Source organism: Eleutherodactylus coqui, chromosome 9, assembly GCF_035609145.1.
Source record: "Eleutherodactylus coqui strain aEleCoq1 chromosome 9, aEleCoq1.hap1, whole genome shotgun sequence".
Taxonomy (NCBI): Eukaryota; Metazoa; Chordata; class Amphibia; order Anura; family Eleutherodactylidae; genus Eleutherodactylus; species Eleutherodactylus coqui.
The window spans coordinates 39,498,527-39,517,849 of record NC_089845.1 but is presented as its reverse complement, the minus strand read 5'-3'; the positions used below and the strand labels follow the sequence as shown (position 1 = coordinate 39,517,849).

General features: G+C 41.1%; 1 protein-coding gene across 1 annotated transcript in view; it reads left to right on the top strand.

Annotated features, from left to right (window-relative positions):
• The window catches only part of WRNIP1 (WRN helicase interacting protein 1), a 56,953-nt gene that overhangs the window by 20,098 nt on the left and 17,532 nt on the right, over positions 1 to 19,323 (top strand). The window contains exons 3-4 of the mRNA XM_066579262.1: positions 969 to 1,201; positions 16,127 to 16,332. Coding sequence (XP_066435359.1) covers positions 969 to 1,201; positions 16,127 to 16,332 — 439 coding nt within the window. The remainder of the gene's footprint in view (positions 1 to 968; positions 1,202 to 16,126; positions 16,333 to 19,323) is intronic.

Genomic DNA, 19,323 nt, shown 5'->3' with positions numbered 1-19,323 from the left:
CCTAGGGAGAGCGTTTCAAGTGTGATCCGCGTGCGATTTATCACCCTGTGAAATATCGCCCGTGGACAGCCAGCCAGCAGAGAGAACCAGTTAGGAGACACCTCTGATTAAAGGTCCGTGATAGCTGTGTAGATTGTATTAAGAAATGTGATTTGTATGTGTGAGCGCATGGCACTCTGAAGAGAGTCATCATTTCGTCCGGAGAGTGGGCTTCATCGGCCGACACCGTGGGATCCAGAGACTGGGGGTGTGTAAAAAAAAAAAAAAAATACATCACCAGACTCAGAAACTTGCCCTAACGGCACTATAACTTAGTTTGAGGGTGCTTTAAACAGGTGACATGCTCCCTTTAAATGTGCTTGTATTTTTTTTTTGTTTTTTTCAGGAAAAAGGATGTTGCAGATTATTACCAGAAAAGGAGCAGATGTTGAAAATTAACAATTTTATATAGAAATCTATTTTAGAACATTAGCTTTGTCTTGTATATGCACAACAGTTAACGGATTATAAATCCAAATAGCTGATTGTATTATAAGCAGTTGCAGTATTTTACTACATTCAAGGATTGCGTAATCTTGATACAACTATCAAATTTACCAAAACAGACATTATCATAGGGTAAAACAAGTGCCTCTATTCTGTTGGATACACCAACTGATATCGTACACCAGAAGATAAAGGCGGAATCTATTGTTGGGGATTTAGGATTGTTGTGTTTAAGCTTGTACAAAGTATGCAGACGGGGAAGAAGATTTTAGCATATTTATAATCCCTCATACAATGTACGTATTTTCTTTCTCATTTAGAAATACTAATATGCATCCTCCCAAAGAATTCCAAATGTGTCTCATCCACCTCTTTATATATGCATGTCCTATAGAAAAGAGCTTTATGTAGCACGTATGTTGAGATGTGTATACTTACTCAGGATATTTGAGATGTTCTTTTTGCTTCCCTCCCATGCCCAGGACACCTTTCTACCACACGTTGAGTGTGGAACAATCACTCTTATTGGAGCAACAACGGAGAATCCTTCTTTCCAGGTGAATAGTGCGTTGTTAAGTCGTTGCAGAGTTGTTGTTCTGGAGAAGCTCTCTGTTGAAGCGATGGAGGCGATCTTGAGACGAGCTGTGGACTCCTTGGGAATCCAGGTTCTGCAGGAGCATGAACAGGCTGAGTGCAGTAGCAGAGATACCTCAGAGTAAGTGATAGAGCAACTAATTGGTATTGGTACACAAAGAAGGGTCTTATTTGTCAAGTGGCCAAAAAAGGGGAGGGTGCAGAGGAGAGAATGTTGGACAGCAGCTTGTTGCAGCAGGCTAAAAGTGTACACACGTTAGTGTCCCTTTATGCTACTGAAATTCATTGAGAAGTTTAGCTAAGTTTCTTTTTTGAGCTGGACAGTTTTGACTGTTTCAAACAAGCAAGAAAATGTTAAATGTCTCTTGTTTCTGTAATATCTACTTTGTAAGTGTCTAATGAACAATAAGCTCTCTGTAAAAGCTTTCAGCTACCAGTTCTTATGTTTCAGTGAAGTGTTTGAGCGACAACCTGAAACTGGTTGCCCACTGTAAATGTTCTCTTACATTAGGGTGGAGGCCTTTGAGTGGCCAAGTAGATAGGGCTACAAACGTCAGCTCACAGACTTGCTGCAAACTGGCATTGTGTTCAAATTGAGTGTTAATGGCTGTGCAGTTTTGCAGGTAAAACTACTGTTTGCCTGAAAAATCATGATGTTTTTTAACAATCAGTTTGAAAAATGCTTCAGTTCGCAGTAAAACTGCATCTGTCTTTACTAGTTATGAGCGAGCATACTCGCTAAGGGCAATTGCTTGAACGAGCATTGCCCTTAGCGAGTACCTGCCCACTCGAGAGAAAAGGTTCGGCTGCAGCGGCGGGTGAGCGGGGAGGAACAGAGCGGAGATCTCTCTCCCTCTCTTCCCCCCACCCCGCTTCCCCTGCTCACTGCCGCAACTCACCTGTCACCCGCGCCGGCAGCCGAACCTTTTCTCTCAAGCGGGCAGGTACTCACTAAGGGCAATGCTCGCTCGAGCAATTGCCCTTAGCGAGTATGCTCGCTCATCTCTAGTCTTTACCCTCTAAGGTATGTTAATATGTGACAGATTTGATGTGGATTTTCCACAGTGGAAAAACCTGCAGCAATTCCACGACGGCAAATGAGACCCAAATGGTGCAGATGCACAGCGGGGTTTCACCACTTTAGGCTTCCTACACACAGGCATGCGCGATACTGGTCCAAAAAGCTTGGCCCGATTTCGCGTTTGCACGCCAAAATCAGTACTATATATTCATATAGAAGGCAGCATCAGACAGTGTATACTTTACGACAGGGGTCCCCAACTCCAGTCCTCAGGGACCACCAACAGGTCATGTTTTCAGGATATCCCATGGCAAGAACACCTGTGCAATGTCTGAGGCACCAACAATAATTACATCACCTGTGCAATACTGAGGAAACCCTGAAAACATGACTTGTTGCCGGTCTCTGAGGACTGGAGTTGGGGAACACTGCTTTAAGAGGATAAGAGGCCTTTATTCCCCATGGTCACCTCAGCAACGTTTCAACCCTCAACTGGTCTTGGTCAACTAGTGATCCTCCGGCGCGGCTTTCAGGTGCGTTGAAGATCAGCAAGTGTGTCCAACTGTTTTCAATGGGAAACCACAGCGTGCAATGTCTTTTACTGTCCCATTTTAAACAATGGGTGATGCGTTCCGAGTAACATAAAAGATGGGACATGCCACCATTTTTTTTCGCTCCTGTGTATGATTCCATTCCAAAGAATGAGGTTCATATTCGCGCAAGATTTGTGAGTCTCACAACTCTCGAATCATGTGAGTTTCTAGGCCATGTAAAGCCGGCCTTAGTCGAGGGGGGTGAAATCCATTGAATTCACGCCATTTGGTGTGGATTTACTGCTGTGGAGAATCCACTGGAGATCTGTCATGTGTGCACATATAGGTTTTTATTTAAAAGAAAATAAAGACCATTAAAATTTTAAAATCAGTTTTATTTTTTTTTTGTTTTTTTGCTTTTGTTTTTCATATATCTATTGAGAAATATAGCCGAAATATGATTTTCACTACAGTTGAGACAATGGTATACCGCCCAAATGTACCAAAAGGATACTCTTTTGACATGCATAAGATGTGCAATCAAATCTGATGGGAATGTAGCTTAAGGGATCATGAGCATATCGGTAATATGCCTCGGGTGTCAGCGTTTCATAAACATCTTACACTAATGTATAGGGCTCACGCTGGGTGCGTACACAGAGAAATAGAGCATGCAGCGATCTAGTCTTGCACGTATCAATACACAGTTTCTTCACGCACATGTGCAGGGATCAATGAAAATCCATTGACCCCATTCACCGCGTATCACGCGGCCGTGCAATGCATTTGTAATGCGCGGTTAAAACAGTCGTGAACACGATCCCTTAGGCCTTATGCCCACGGCCATGTTGGACTCCGCCAGCGAAATATTGCAGCGCAGTCCGACACGGCGCCCCCCCAAAGACCCCATATTCACCTCTCCAGATTCGCCGTGCATGCGCAGTGCAGCACGTGATGTGCCGGCGGTGACAAGTAATTATGCAATACTTCCGCTGTGCTCACAGCGGAAGTATCGCGTGACAGACGGCTTCCACTGACTACAATGGAAGCTGGCCGCGTGTTTTTCCGCAGCATTTAGAACATGCCACGATTTCTTTCACGCTGCGGAATTCCGCTGTAGAATTCCATAGCATGGACCTTGAAAGGCAGAAAGCTATTAGGTTCAATAGAACCTAATAGCTGTGTTATAACACCGTGGATCTCCGCGGGGTGAAACGCAGCAGAAATCCATCCGTGGGCATTGGCCCTTAGGGAGATTTTCTAGGGGGTGAATATACATGTTTTTTTTTACAAATGGTATTGTTGTTCAGCAGTCAGTGTTTTACATTTGTACTATTTGATTAATTGTGTTTTTTTTTTTTTTTTAACTACAAAATCCCCCAAATACATAAATATAACGTATGCATCTGTTTATCTTATATTGATTGCAGTTTTACAAAAGTGGTTTTCTATGACCGATGCTATGGAAAACCATGTGTTATTCCAGTTACTAATATTGTGGGTTTCTTGAGTGAAATCAATACTGCAACAAAACAATGAAAAATTTAATAAAAATCATGGTTTGAGAAGGTGTAATTTCATCTGTACCATGTGAATGGGAATGTCTTAATATCCCACTTACTACAATTTAGCACCTGGCTGCTGCTTTAAATTGCAGTAAAGAAAAAAGTGTCCACAGCGCTCTCTTGTGTGGATGTGACCTTATGGGATTACTGTTCATGCGGGGTTTTCATCAAGTCTTATGTATTCCGCAGATTTGCTAAAAAAATCCTTCTACTGCACATTCTGTATGCTTGAACCCTGTTGTGCAGATATGCTAGCTGCCTTGTAGAATATGACTTATGGCATTTCCCCACCCTTTCCAAACAGAAATATCAACAAGGGAATCATGTCCGTGGCGCTGGAAACTTTGGGAAGCACAGAATGTTATTTATTGAATGCAAATGTATCTTATTACTGTGTGCAAGAAGGGATTCCCTCAGCCCTTTGAATTTCATTCCCGTCGCTTTCCCTGTGCCAAGAGTTAGCATATCAATCATTTTAGCCTGTCATTTTAACCACATAGCACAAAATGTTACATAAGTAACTTTGGTTGTTTGTGTTGCTGTTACTGTGATCCTAGTTATATTTGCTACCTGCATTACACGTTATACATTTTAACACATACACTTAATTTATAAAAAAAAAAGTTGGCTATAACTAATTATATTTTATGAAGGGGATTCTCCTACATTTTACTGCATCTATCAGGTAAATTAAACATCTCATTGGGTTCTGTTCCCCCTGCTGACAACTTATCGCTTTTCAGGGCGCCTGTTTCTTGTATGTGCTGCACATAATGTAGCCTTGCTGGCTAAAAGGGCTCATGCCCACGGCCGTGTCAAACTCCGCCAGGGGAATATAGCAGTGGAGTCCGACATGGTGCCCCCAAGGACCCTATACTCCTCTCCGGTTCTGCCACGTGAATGCAGTCTGGCGAGCCGGTGTGCATGCGCAATACAGCGCATGACGTGTCGACAAGTGGGTGATGACGTGGTCAGCGGTAGGCGGTGACGTGTAATCGCGCGATACGTATCACATGACGGACGGCTTCCATTGACTACAATGGAAGCCGGCTGCACGGTTCCCCGCGGCAGTTAGAGCATGCCACGCTTTCTGTCATGCTGTGGAATTCTGCAGCGTGAACTTTGAAATGCAGAAAGCTATTGGGTTCACTAGAACCTAATAGCTGCGGGGTAACGCTGGGGATTTCCGCTGCGTGGAATGCGGCAGGAATACGTCCGTGGGCATTAGCTCTAAAGAGGAGCAGCGGTAGACCACATCCATGGCACTTTTGTTTATGAAAACAAAGATGTTTTCTGCTGACCAGGACATGTGACCTCTGCAGCCAATCAGTGGTCAACAGCAACCAGGAACAACAGACTGGTTGTGGCGCAATTTTAGTGTTATTACAAGATAAATATATGTTCTTCTGATGACTTTGGGGAGTTATAACATGGCAGCCCCCCAGTCAGATATTCACAGCGACGTTGGAGGGATTTTAAAGTGCTATGCTATAAAAGACTTTTCACACTAGTTTAGGTGTTTGACCTTCTGCCAATTCTGATGGTCCACTTGACCCCAAAATTATATCTTGCTTCTGGGTCTTTATTCCCCCCCCCCCCCCCTGTCTACTTAAGGGACTGATGATGTGATTTTCGTGCAATGCCTTTATAACGTTAAAAAGTCTTATCTTTCTTGCAAGAAAAATCGCCAGCGGCAGCAAGGTTTTTGCGAGAAATAGCTGCACTGATGCCCAGACATCTCATGGGCAAAGTTGCGATATTGCCACAATTTTCTTGCGTGGTTATCGAGATCGCCCATGTGACACTATCCTAAGAGGTGAGAACTCTGGCACATCATTAGAACATGTCTGTAAGCTTTATCTGTAGTATCACCACTTCAGCTGACAGTGTTTGGTCTAGTTTTAACCTATTTAAGCGTATAAGTAATTTTAAAGCTGATTGCTGTTTTTTTTTATAATTGTTTAAAAAAAAAGGCTGAATAAATCTGAACAGGTGGCGATGGAAAGAGAGGGGTGAGAAGGGAGAGAGGGCTCGGAGTGTGCATTGTTTATGAGCAGTCTGGAAGGATTATGGCTTCATAGCGACTATAAGTGGATGCTAAGAACTCCTGAACTAACAGAACAAGTTGTTAGAACTGGAAGACATGAGGGAGCCTGAAGTGTAAATAGGATGAAGGATAAGATGTCCTGCTGATACAAATTTGAACTATTATTTTGAACTCTTGGACTAGATTTATGTTGTGGGATTGGGATGCAGTTAAACTATATTATAAACCACCTACAAAAACGTGATTTTGCTGCAGTTATGGTTTTCTTTGTGGTACATGGCAAATCACTGTAAAACAGTATGCGAGGTTTAAACTGCATTGTCTGAAAATAACCTCTTTAGAATTCCCTATTTATTCCCCTTTTTATAGCCCACTTTGGTATAGAAGGTGCAACAGCTCATCTTCTTACCCCTTTTCTATTTAAATTAAAAAAAAACAAAAACATAACATAAATGTGACAATCAGAGAACACATTCTGTGCAGTAGGAGTAGATCTGCTTCCTTTCTACTGAACCAGAAAGTAAAACTTTTCCTGAGTATTGCACCTAGATCTTTCAGTCTGGTGGTGTTTGAAAGCTGAGAACATTTACCTACGTACGTACATTCATTCATTCTTTGCCGTGAAAGGGTAAAATAAAAGAATGAAACTGTGGCAAAATAGTCTTAAAGTTGCAGCTTTGAAGTCCTATATACATATGTTTCCATTGTTATAGACAATATAAAACTGATCCTGCTGTCATATTGCCTTCATCTCTTCCCTACTTCTTGCTTATGAACCACTTTGTATGTTTGCACTTTATTTTTTTTCCTTTAGACAAAAGTAAAAATTCTACAAGGCATGTAGAAAGTATGTAATAAAATGTTTAAAATCTGTTAATATCTAAAATACAAGTATATGCTTATTTACAGATATTTTGTAAATTTGTAGCATGATGGTAAACAGTTGTTGTGTTGCAAAAGAACAAAGTGCAAAGTTCATAGACTCTCTAAGATTGATGTATGCTGTGATATTTTAGAGACGGGCACACTTTGCCAAGATCTCTCTCCACTAGAGACCTGGCAACTTACAATATTTACATGAAAACATTTAAATAGGAAGAAAGTTAAGTTATTCCTGGAAATGAGTTGCAGACTGTTTATTGAAATTATGGTAGTTTTAATATGAAGTTGTATTATACAGTTGCTATTAAGCAAAAATAATTATATAATCTCTTCCTGTAATTTTGTTTATTGGACCTGCATAGTCTGCATACCTTTCACAATTTACCTAGTGCTTCTAATTGAGGGTTATTTTATTTGGATTAGCCTTGTACATAAGAGTCCCATAACTGTCAAATATAACACATGGAAACACACTTCTCTGAGTAAAAGTTTATTACTTGTCCTCTGGATAGGTCATCAATAGTTTCAGTGGAGGTCCACCACTGGGAATCCCTGCCAATCGACTGATAGAAGTGACAGCAGTGCACACGTGAGCGCCGCAGTCACTTCGGTCCTATCAGACACATTGTATAGTGGCTGTGCCTGGGATAGCAGCTCAGTCCCATTCACTTAAATGGACTGAACTGCTCTCTGGCCATGTGACTTATGAGCATGATGTCATCTGAGGATAGGCTGCTGCGCTCTGTCGAGCACAACGCCCTTTTCAATTAGCTGATCGACAGACTTCCTGAGCGGTGGACACCCACCAATCAAACATTGATGACCTATCCTGAAGAAATGCATAAAAATCTTGTGATCTAAGGATCTGACTTTGGACCATACCTGAGTCTTTAACCCTTTGTCGATATCTGCCTGCAATAATTGGAATCAGATAACTTCGATATCCTGGCTGTTTAACCCTTTACACAGAGGGAGGGGGCTCATTCTATCACCCAATCACCTCACCCCCACCCTTTGTCACGCAGTTGCAGGATACCAAGGGTATCATAGCAACTCGAGGGCTAACAGTGGCCTCTAGAACTGCCGTGTAGTCAGACCTATTAGACCTCTTAATAATCTAACTCTGACAGGCATAATACATTGCAGTACAGAACTACAAGTAACGGCATGTTCAAGTTACAATTTGTTCTGCTAAAAACAAGTTTTCTTATGACTATGTCGACGGAAAATTTGCCCAGTTTTTCTTTGAATTCGGCATGGCCTGATTAGGATGTTTCTGGGTCTAAATGCTTCAATTTCGGTTCCACCTTGGGTTTCGTGGCTCAGAAACTTGAGGTAGTCCTATTGAAAGTAAGATGACTCTTCAAATCAGACTGTGCTGCCGTTTCTCATGGAATCCCAGCTTGGCAAGATGTTTTTGTTCCCTTTTTTATCTTTTACTTACAATATTTTGTAGGAAAGAAACCAATAGGATTTGTTTTTGCTGCTGTTAGAAATGTACGTCTCGTACCTCCTCTGGATAAAGGTATATAGTAATACTTGAAAGGTGACGTGAATAACACTGATGATCTTGATACAATGGTACCTGGCAAGAGGTCTGTATATATTAGGCTGTAAGTGAATAGTCCGTTGCTGATGTTGGAAACAGGAAAAAATGGACAAGTGTAAGGCCAGTCTCACACAGGTGTTAGTAAAAACTCAGCGTTTTTTTTTTCTTTTTTAAACCCGTTTTATTGAACAAGAAATATACCATACTTTATATAATTAAGTATCTTTGCATACATTATGAATTCTTCACATTAAGGGAGAGTAACACAGATACAATATCTGTTTGTGATGACTCGACAACTAGGTCAGAGTATCTGAAAAATGGCCGTTCTTGTAGAGTACTCACTGTATGCAGTGGTTGGCGCCTATCAAAAGTGGTCCAAGGAAGAACTGACAACTGGGTTAAAGGTGCCCTGACTTAAATTTCGCAGGGCATAGAGAATGTGTTGGCACGGTCTTAGCACCGCATACGACAGTACTCACTCACAGGTCTTGTGGGGGCTGTTCTGGCAGCACAAGAGGACCTGCACAATTTTAGGCTGGTGATTTTAATGTTACAACTGATTGGTGTGTGTGCACATATAGCTGCGGTATATAGTAGTCTTGCATGTGGTCTTACCTGTTTATATAATCTTGATATCCTTTCAATGTCCTCCAGGTCTATAGTTTCTAGCAGTGTGAAACAGTGAGCTCTGTTCAGACATGATGAATGGTGACTCTCAGCTTGATATAGTAACACATGACAACTTTAATACCTATAAAAATTAATGAGAAATTGAAGCTGTAACTCTGTTTACGTGGTGTTGGGAAATTTTGGATGGGCTCCTAAAATAAGTTCATGTGTTGTTAATTAAGAATGTGACAGTGAATCAACAATGCGTTTAAGTTTATCCATAGTCCTTTTTTTTCCTCCTAATTTTGTAATTAATGGGCTAGATTATGCATTGGCTTTTATACTTCGTCCTTTACAAACATACAGTATAAATATATTTGACGTATTCGTTGGGCTGTTTGGTAAGGTTCGTATAAAATCCAATCATATATTAATCAGTATCTGCTTCTGGGATAACTTGTCTGTGGTGTTACCTGTTTTATATTGTAAATGTCATCTAAGGGATTCATCACACAAGCGCTAGCAGCAGCCACTAGCGCTCGCGCTTTCCTGACAATTGCCGGGCGGCACTTGTGATTGCAGGTGCTGCCCAGAAGTTAGCACCATTACAGCTTGTTATTAGCACTAATTGTCAGGGGCACCTCCACTCACAGGTGCCACCGGCAATTGTCAGGAGAACATGTAGTAGTAGCACCCCAAGTTTTAAATTTCCAGCAGTGTGAAATATTACCAGTTGGGTTCTATTATAATTATATGAAACTCAGAACAGATGCTACTTCCACAGGACTTGTTACTCTGGCTTAGCAGAGTCCAAATGTGGCGTATTTATTGCTAAATAATTAAAGAGGTTGTCCCGCGCCGAAATGCTAATTATTTTTTTTAAACATACCCCCACCTTGTGCAGCGTTAAAAACAATCCCTTTGTTATTTAAAAAAAAATAAAAAATTGCTTACCTGCATCACCGTTCTGCAGCTTCTTCTTTTCTTCTTTTAAAGATGGCCGCCAGTCCTTTCCCAAGGATGCACCGCGGTTTTCTCCCATGGTGCACCATGGATTTTCTTCTCCTGTCTTGCGTTCCATTGCCGATACAGCCACCTCATTGGCTGATCGGCAACACGTGACGAAGGCGGAGCTAAGATGACGCGGAGAAGAGGGAGGAGCCAGCACGCAGCTCGTGAGCCCGGAGGGAGACAAAAGAAGAATCCTGCGGTGCGCAAGCGCGACTGTTCGTGCGACTAAGAAGCAGCTTTAGTCGGCGCCATGGAGACGGGGATGCCAGCAACGGAGCAGGTAAGTGTATAACTTCTGTATGGCTCATATTTAATGCACGATGTATATTACAAAGTGCATTAATATGGCCATACAGAAGTGTATAACCCCACTTGCTTTCACGGGACAACCCCTTTAAGCAGTTTAACCAGTTCGGGAAACTTGGGGAATACACTATGCTAACCAATATTGTCACCAATGTAGCTTAATCACCTGGCTTCCATAGAAACTGGTATATCCAGGAGCATGACTATAGGGATTTTTGAGGTGGATGCCTCCATCCCAAGTGCCTGATGGGACCCAAAGACCCATGTCCCAATGCTGGTTTATAATTTGGCCAAACATTGTCTATTGAAATTCAGCAATACTGCATATTTCACTCAACCAAAGTTATCCATGCAACATTTGTGCTTAAAGTGGTTTTCGGGAGCTCTAATATTGATGACCTATCCTGCAGATAGGTCATCAATATCTGATCACTGAGGGGATCTGCTGCTTGAAGAAGCCACCAGTGAGCCCTGAAACTTCTTTACTGCATACCCGGCACAGCGTTATACATTTTATTGCTGCGGCATCTGTTATAGCTGCTCGATCCCCTTCACTTAATTGGAAATGAGCTGCGTTCAGGCCATATGACTGAACTGTATGTCACATTATTGAGAAGAGGCCGCGGCACTCGCTCAAGCACTGCAGCCTCTTGAGCCACCTGACCGGTGGGCCCCACCAATCTGATATTCATGACCTATCCTGTGGATAGGTCATCAATATTAGAGACTCCAGAAAAACCCTTTTAATTTCAGGCTTGCATCCACAAGATCTTTGGAATGTTCTCCAGTATTTGGCATCAAGATGTTAGCAGTGGATTTTATAAGTTTCCAGGTGGATCCTTCATAGATGAATGGGTTGGGTTTTTTTTTTTTTTTAGCACTTCATACAGATTGGGTTGAGAGAGAGAAATTTTGGAGGCCAAGTCTTCGCCTCGAACTCCTTAGTCATGTTTCTCAAACTATTCCTGAACAGTTTTGCCATGTGCACATTATTCTGCTCAGCTATTAGAGAATATTGTTGCCATAAAGGGCTGTTCTTGCTCTGCAACATGTCAAAGTAACATTCACATGAATGCCAGGACCCAAGGTTTTCCAGTAAAACATTGCCCAGAGCATCACACTGCCTCTGCCAACTACCTGGCAATCCACATGAGGTAAAAGAAGACTTCAGACCGGGCCAACTTCTTCCATTGCTTCGGGTCCATCTCCACTTTTCAAAAGCCCAAACTTTTTCTTTTTTGCATCGACGTTGCAATGTGAAAAACAAGTCTTCATAGGGCAAACTAGTTTTTATTGGTACCACTATTATTTTAGGTTTTTCCCCTTTTGCACAATAAAACAAAACCTTGTTGCATTCAAAGTCCTATAACTTTTATTTTCATTTTTCCATGGATAGAGCTCTGAGATCTTGTTTTTATTGGTACCATTTTGAGGTACGTATGACTTTTTTGATCACTTTATTTATTTGTTTGTTTGTTTTTTTGTTTTTTTTGGGGGTGGTGGGGAGGCAAAACAAACAAAATATGTTTTGCTTCAGTCTTTTAGGCGCTATTTTTTTCGTTTTTTTTTTTTCCCCTCTTGCGCCCATGACTGCACCATTGACACCGCCTCCCATCCAAACAGGTACCTCACAGATCTCTCTAAAGGCAGTAACACCCTTCACCTTCCCAGTTCCTGTTTCCTGTCCAAAAGACAGGTTGGAGTGGGTAGCGTCTACTAGGCTGCCTCTGTGTTTCAAGGATTCTTCCAGATCTCTAAAGTTGGCGGACTACAGGGTTTCACCCCCAAACTTTTTGGCATGATATAACCTGTCCAGGTAAGTCTCCACAGGGAGCCAATGGGTGAGCCTGGAATCATCCTCTTGTCTCCTGCAACGGATTCAGGGCTACAGACACAAAATCCAAAGCACAACATTGCAAACTTAATACATTTTGATTAGTAATCATTTGACAGCAACTTTGCATATCCAGAATACCCTTTTAAGAATGTAGAATGGTAACTTAGGAATCCGCTTACAGTTGCATCTTTCTGGGATGTTCTGATCCACCTATTGATTGCTGATTTTAGATGCTGCTGTCAGTAACAGGGCAGACTGTGGTTATATTTGGTATTTCAGTCCTCCTACAGTGACGCACATGAGAGACTTTCCACTTTAGATGTTCTGCATGTTGTGGTTAAGAAAGGACATTGCTTCAGTATGTTTCCTCTCCTAACTTGTCAGTTTCCCAATAGTAGGAAAGTATGCACATGAAAGCAGACTCTACCACCTGGCATTAGCACTCACGCCACATTAGGCACTGTAAATGGGGAATTCCTGTAACTTCATGAAGTGCTTATGAAAAGAATCAAATGCATCTCTTGCGAGCTGGGAAGGTATCACTGACCCTTGACCTTACCTTGCAGTCTTTGGATCATTGTTTGCTCCTCTTTTTTACTTCAAAATGAACAATTGGTCTATAATATTTGGATAGTAAAGCGAATGCGTCATCAGAAAATCACCCATTGTATAAATCAAGGTTTTTTAACATTGTTTAAATTTTTTTTTTTCAATATGATGAATATTAAAAAAGAGAACTTTAAGAGTGGTCATCTCATTATCATCGTCAGAATTACAATGAAAGGTAACACCCATATAGAGTCAATTCAGGATCCTCCATTCACAATAGGTGATAATCGCAGTTCCCTTCAAAATAAGGGCCATTTAGACGACAATTGTCACACAAAATTTGTTCAAAGAATGGAAATGCGCATTAAGTGTTTCAAAGCCATTGTGCACTTCTCGTTTACTTTTCATTTGCCACTGTTTGTTTTCACAAAAACCATTGCTGCTTCGCTCATGTCTCGTTGCGCCTAAACGCTCCCTGCTGCGTGTATCACATAGAATGGGAAGTGAGAAGTGAGCAATTCTCAGCGATCTGCCAGTCTGAACATTCTGTATGAGCGCGAACAACTAGCGGTCACATCACTCGCTTGTGTGCTCGTTTGTATGACAGTCGTCTCGTGTAAATATGGCATGAGTATGTCTAGAACACTCCTGTAGAAATCAATGGGTCCCCTCCTGTCCATTGTGTGAATGCCCCATGGTTTCTGCTCTAAAGCATCTCTCTGCAGCAAAGACAACATGGCCGCCCCATAGTCTTGTATGCACAACAGAATCCAAATGAACCTGCAATGTTTCACCATCTAGTTTTAATTAGTAAAAAGTATATAGGTGATGTATAAGTTTGAAGGGTCTATGTAACACATTCCCTTTAAGTTAGGGCATGCTACGGGCCCCAATGTGCCTTTAGTAATTCAGGATCATTTTATTTTAGTCCAGGTTCCTCAGCAGGTCGGAGTGCAGACCTAGCAAAAAATATGCTGGCGGACTAGTCTGTACAAAGGGTACAATATAATAACCAGGCCTTGCATGCCAGAGTCTTGGGCTCTGCTTCACTAGTGTCATCACTTCTGTTCGTACTGGAGCTATGATGAGTCAATTTTAGAACAGAACCCAATGAACCCTGATGGATCCCATTCGCTTATAACAGTCTGTCAGGTTTCCGTTGGGTTCCGGTATTTCTGACTGCATAGCATGAAACCGAGATGCAAACGTCTAATGGAGAGTCAGTAACCCCAGTGTAAAATGAGCTGTGGCTACATGGGTGAGCGTCTTTTAGCCCTCCATCAGACGCTGTGTAAGCATTTTCATGCTTTTTAGTACGTTGGTCCAACTAATAAGGTTTATAAGTTATACTGTTAAACTATCAATGTCACTTTTGCATGGACAATACTGGTCTCTTTTATATATATATATATATATATATATATATATATATATATATATATATATATATGCATGTAGTCTTCTCTTTTGTCGAAGGCTTTAGGTAGAGTCACACAACGGATTTTAGTGCAATTTTGCCCCTGCTGATTCTAAAAATTGAGAAGAAAAATGTATACTTCCCTTACCAATCTTCTGCCATTCCTATTATGAGGCTTCCCTGACGACCCGAGAGGCTGTTTTTTCTGCACCAGCAATGATTCATTGACATATGTGGCAGGTCTCCTTTGGAGGCTGGTAAACAGACTGCCCGGGACCAGAGAAGCCTTTGCATGGAAGTGGCAGAATATTGGTAAGGTGGAAACTTTTTTTTTTTATTTTATTTTTTTCTAACTCTGATTTGCTCTTTGTAGATTTTACTGCTGATCCGCAGGTAATCCACTGCAAAATCTACGACACCAGGATTTCATTGTTTATTTTTACTTCCCCATTGAAGTCAATAGAGAAAATATGCAATAAATCCTTGCTATTTACACAACAGAAATGTACAAGCTGTGGATTTAAAAATTGCGACCGCAAGATAATTGAAAAAGGGAAAAGGTTTTGCATCACGTGACTGAGATGTGTAAAAATATCATCCAGTTTCTTGCATTTCCACTACATATGAATATACCCTCCTATGGTTAGTGTAGCCTAAATAGGTAGGGACTAGTGGAACAATGATGACTGGCTGGGGGAAAGCTTATTTAGAGGGGAAGGTGTTTTTTTTCCTTGATTTTTATTTTTTCCGTTAAACTGTAGTCTGTCCTTCAAAGATCAGAATAGACCTCCGCCTGCTTACCCTGCACTGTGAGAACATATTGGCATCGGTTTATAGACCAGGATTTGCACCACATCACCCATTGCAATGATGGGGTGCATTGAAAATACTGGTGAAAGTGTTTTTAAAACGCTGTAAACCACCATGTTTTTACAAACTCCTGTGTGAGATTGGCCTTAGTGTACTAAACAATTCTATAACATTTTCAGGCCGCATTGTTATACTGTGGTAATTTATCCTGGGCACACTACATTCGTTTGTTTCAATAAGATGACATTCTGAATCTCATTTTTCCCTTTTTTTTTGTCATATTTTGGGATTGTTCGCAATCTAAATATACCCTTTTTAATGTTTTTCAGAAGGATGCAGTTTTCTTTACATGCACAAATGGAGTATTTCTGCACTGAAAGTTTTCTTTTACCGTACTTGTATTAAAGGAACACTTAAACCTAGAAATGAATTCTAAAAGTAAAGAAGTAGTATAGCTCCCATCAGTTTGTCAGGCGGTAGTTTTATTTATTTATTTTTTTGGCATGATACTCAAAAAAAAAAAAAAAAAAGGATTGGAGAAAACCTACTTATGTAGGCTTAATCTCCTGATCCATAGTCCGCTAACGCTGGTGGCTGAGGGGGCGCGCCTTAGCAATCTTTGCCCCACTGCACACAGTTGTTTTACAGCCAGTCACAGGCCAGTGAGGGGGAGGCATGGCTGATATCTCGGGGGACATATATTTCTAACATTTTTTTTAATTGTAATATGAGACAAAATAGAAAGAAAGGAAATAATATGATTGAGGGAAAAAGTACCAAGTTATTTTAAATATTTATTTGTAACTTTTTTTGGCGCATTTTCTGTGTTTTGGTGTTTCTTTTTTGAAGGGTTTGCTTTAGAAATGTAATTTTTTGGTTTTTCTTTTTTTTCTGTTTTTTCTTTCAGATGTCAAATGTATATAGAAGCCAAAGCTCTAACCACTTTAGCGCATCTTTGCGACGGCGATGCCAGAACGGCTCTGAATGGCTTACAGTTGTCGGTTCAGTCTAGGATTGCTGCAGGACCACATTCACAAATGCAGGCAATGATTATAAAGGAAGAGCACATTAAGGAAGGCTTACAGCGCTCCCATATTCTCTATGATCGAGCTGGTGAGCATCCATAACAACTTTTCTTAATAAGGTTGTGTTAATGATAAGGCATGTTCTGCTGTTACTGTTGTTCATGTCAGCAACTTGGATATGACACCTAGCTTAGCAAGTAAGAAGAGCTGAACATGTCCTTATCTAGTTTTTGAAAAGACTCATCTGTGTTATAGCTTCAGCGCGATGGAAAATGCTTTTCATATAACATGTCGCTGGGTTTGTGTTTCACCTTTAATGCATCAGTATGGGGAAAGTTATTTCTTAGTAGTTTTATATTAGTAATATTGCTGAAGTATCCTAATAATACTTTGAGCCATGTGTGGAGCGAATTGTTGAAATTACAGCTACTTAACAGTAAGCTTACTTGTGATATTCTGCAGATTACCATATTGCCAGGGAGAGGCATATGCAGTAATTATATGACGATAGACTAAACTTACTGAATCGGCTGTCCAGCACAAACCATTATATAATGGAAAGAATATGAAATGCAATAGAATTGACAGCTATCAGATAAAATACAATCGTGCTTCAATTTAAAGCATACCTAATATTTTATAATCTGCAGTGTGTACATGAGGAATAGTACTTCCCAGCCATTATATGACTACATTTGTTACTATTTTCCACTCTGAAGGCTGAATATATAATTTGGTGGGAGGAGCCTGCAGTTGTGCTGTATTCTATACATTATGCACAGTGATCTACTGATTCTGCTCTGTCTAACAGACTTAAATGTGTAGGACAGTGTACAGCAGTACTGAGCAGTGTAGGTGTGAATAAATAGCAACTCATTTAGCTCTAAAAGCACATCCATGTGAGTCTCTGCTTATCTCTTCCTCCTCACTTCTGTTCTCCTGTTCTCAGACTTCAGGATGCTTTCTCTTACTCCCCACCCCCCACCCCCGCTTCCTGTTTTCCACCATACCGATTCAAGTAACATCACTTGACAACAGGTAATGGGCAGCAAGTTGGGGTGAAGGGAACCATTAGTAGAGAGCACTGTAGAATTATTTTTCAGCACAAAAATGTCATTTTAAGTTAGAAGTGAATTGCACTTCTGCTAGTTTAACACACTGGCTGTCACATAAGCACAAGCTGAACAGTTAGTAGCCATTTAAGTACACGTGTATCTGTTTGTTTGATTTTTTATATGCTTCTTCATTATCTTTTGAATTTTAGAAATTGCAGCGAAAAGGGTTTGAATGTCTGCTGTTGCAAACCGTTTTTCTATTCCCCACTATATATTCAGTTGTTCTGTGTCTACAGCTGCTGTACAGACCTATGTGTTCCAAGTAACAGATTTCAAATGAACTCTGTGGTCTGATCATGCAGTCATACTTCTTTCTGTCTGTTCCCTGATGCACACTATTGTACGTTTGGTAGGTTAGCAAGAAAAACTGACAGATGGATGGCAGTAGGACTTGAGCAGCAGACTACATGGCTAGAACTATTTGCAGACATCCTTTTTTATTGTACATAGTTTGTAACAATAAAAAAAATGGCTTTGGAAATTAGGCCTGCCCTTTACCAAATGAGATTATATAAGGGAATAAAAAAAGGTATTGCAACCCTTTGCTGTATATAAAAGCATAGCACACCTATGGTAATTGCATAGCCTAACAGTCGGTAGAACACAGTGGGCTATGGAAATTGCATACCATGCTAAACTAACATTCAGTGCATTAAACAAGAAAAGTATGTTGCTCACCGAACGTTCGTTTGGCGCTTGTGGTGTCATTTGAACTTCAAAGGGGTTTTCTAGAAGTATAATATTGCTGACCTATTTTCAGCATAGGTCATCAATATCAGATAAGCAGGGATTCGATGCCAAGGAGCCCTTCTGATCAGTCTCATCAGAAGACAATGTGTGCTGAAAATGGCACAGTTCCGTACAGTGTGGTGGCCGGTTTTGGTACTGCACTCTGTCTCATTCCTCCTGAATGGAATAGAGCTTGCAGTACTCTTCTGGGCTGTTGCGCTGTGTATGGAGCTGTGCTATTTCCAGCACACAGCTGCTCCAACATGTAAACTGCGGTTCTGACGATCAGCTGGTGGACAGGAGTCCTGGGTGTTAGACCCCTGCCAATCTGATATTCATAACCTATCCTAAGGATGGGCCATTCATATTCTCCCAGAAATCCCTTTTAAAGGAAGTCTATCAAGTCATTTCCCCCATATTAACACAATGTACTGAAGTCTATCAAGTCATTTCCCCCATATTAACACAATGTACTGACAGATGTGGGACTTCGAGGAATAAAACTACCTTTTTATTTGTTTTAACACAGGCACCCATCCAAAGAAATAGCCCGAGAAGACCTTCCTGCGTCATATGCTAATTAGTGGTGGACCATCCATTGGGCAGTTTATCTCTCCAAGCAGTCTGGGCAGTTTACCTCCCTCTTCTGCTCTCTCTCTTCCTCTTCGACTAAGAAACACCCCCTTGTTCTCTGCATTACATCTCCAGCTTCGCCAATTGGGGATGTAATGTGATCCATGTACAGGGTACTTGCGCTACACTGAAGACTGAGCATGCATGTGACGTCATTCCAGAGTGAGTGGAAGTCGCAGCATACACCTCGGCTCCCTCACTGTGGCGTAGGTGCCCCATACAAAACGCACACGTCGTCACATAACACACATGCCACAGAGCTGAAGACCTCATGCGAACTTGAGGCGTCCTTTAGTGGAAGAGGGAGGTAAACGGCCCAGGCTGTTTGAAGAGGAGAACTGCCCATCGGATGGTTCACCACTAATTAGTTAATAGCATGGGAAGCCCTCTTTGGGTTATTTCTTTCAATGGGTGCCTGTGTTCAAGAAAAAGTACAGTTTTATTCCTCATTAACATGTGCCAATATATTGCATTTATATGGGAAAAATGACCTGACAGATTCACATAGCTATCAGTGTGCTGTCCAATCTCTAAAGACACTGCACATTGCATGTCCTACTCTCGTAAGTGAAAAGCTATATAGGATATAATGGGGCCCTGCG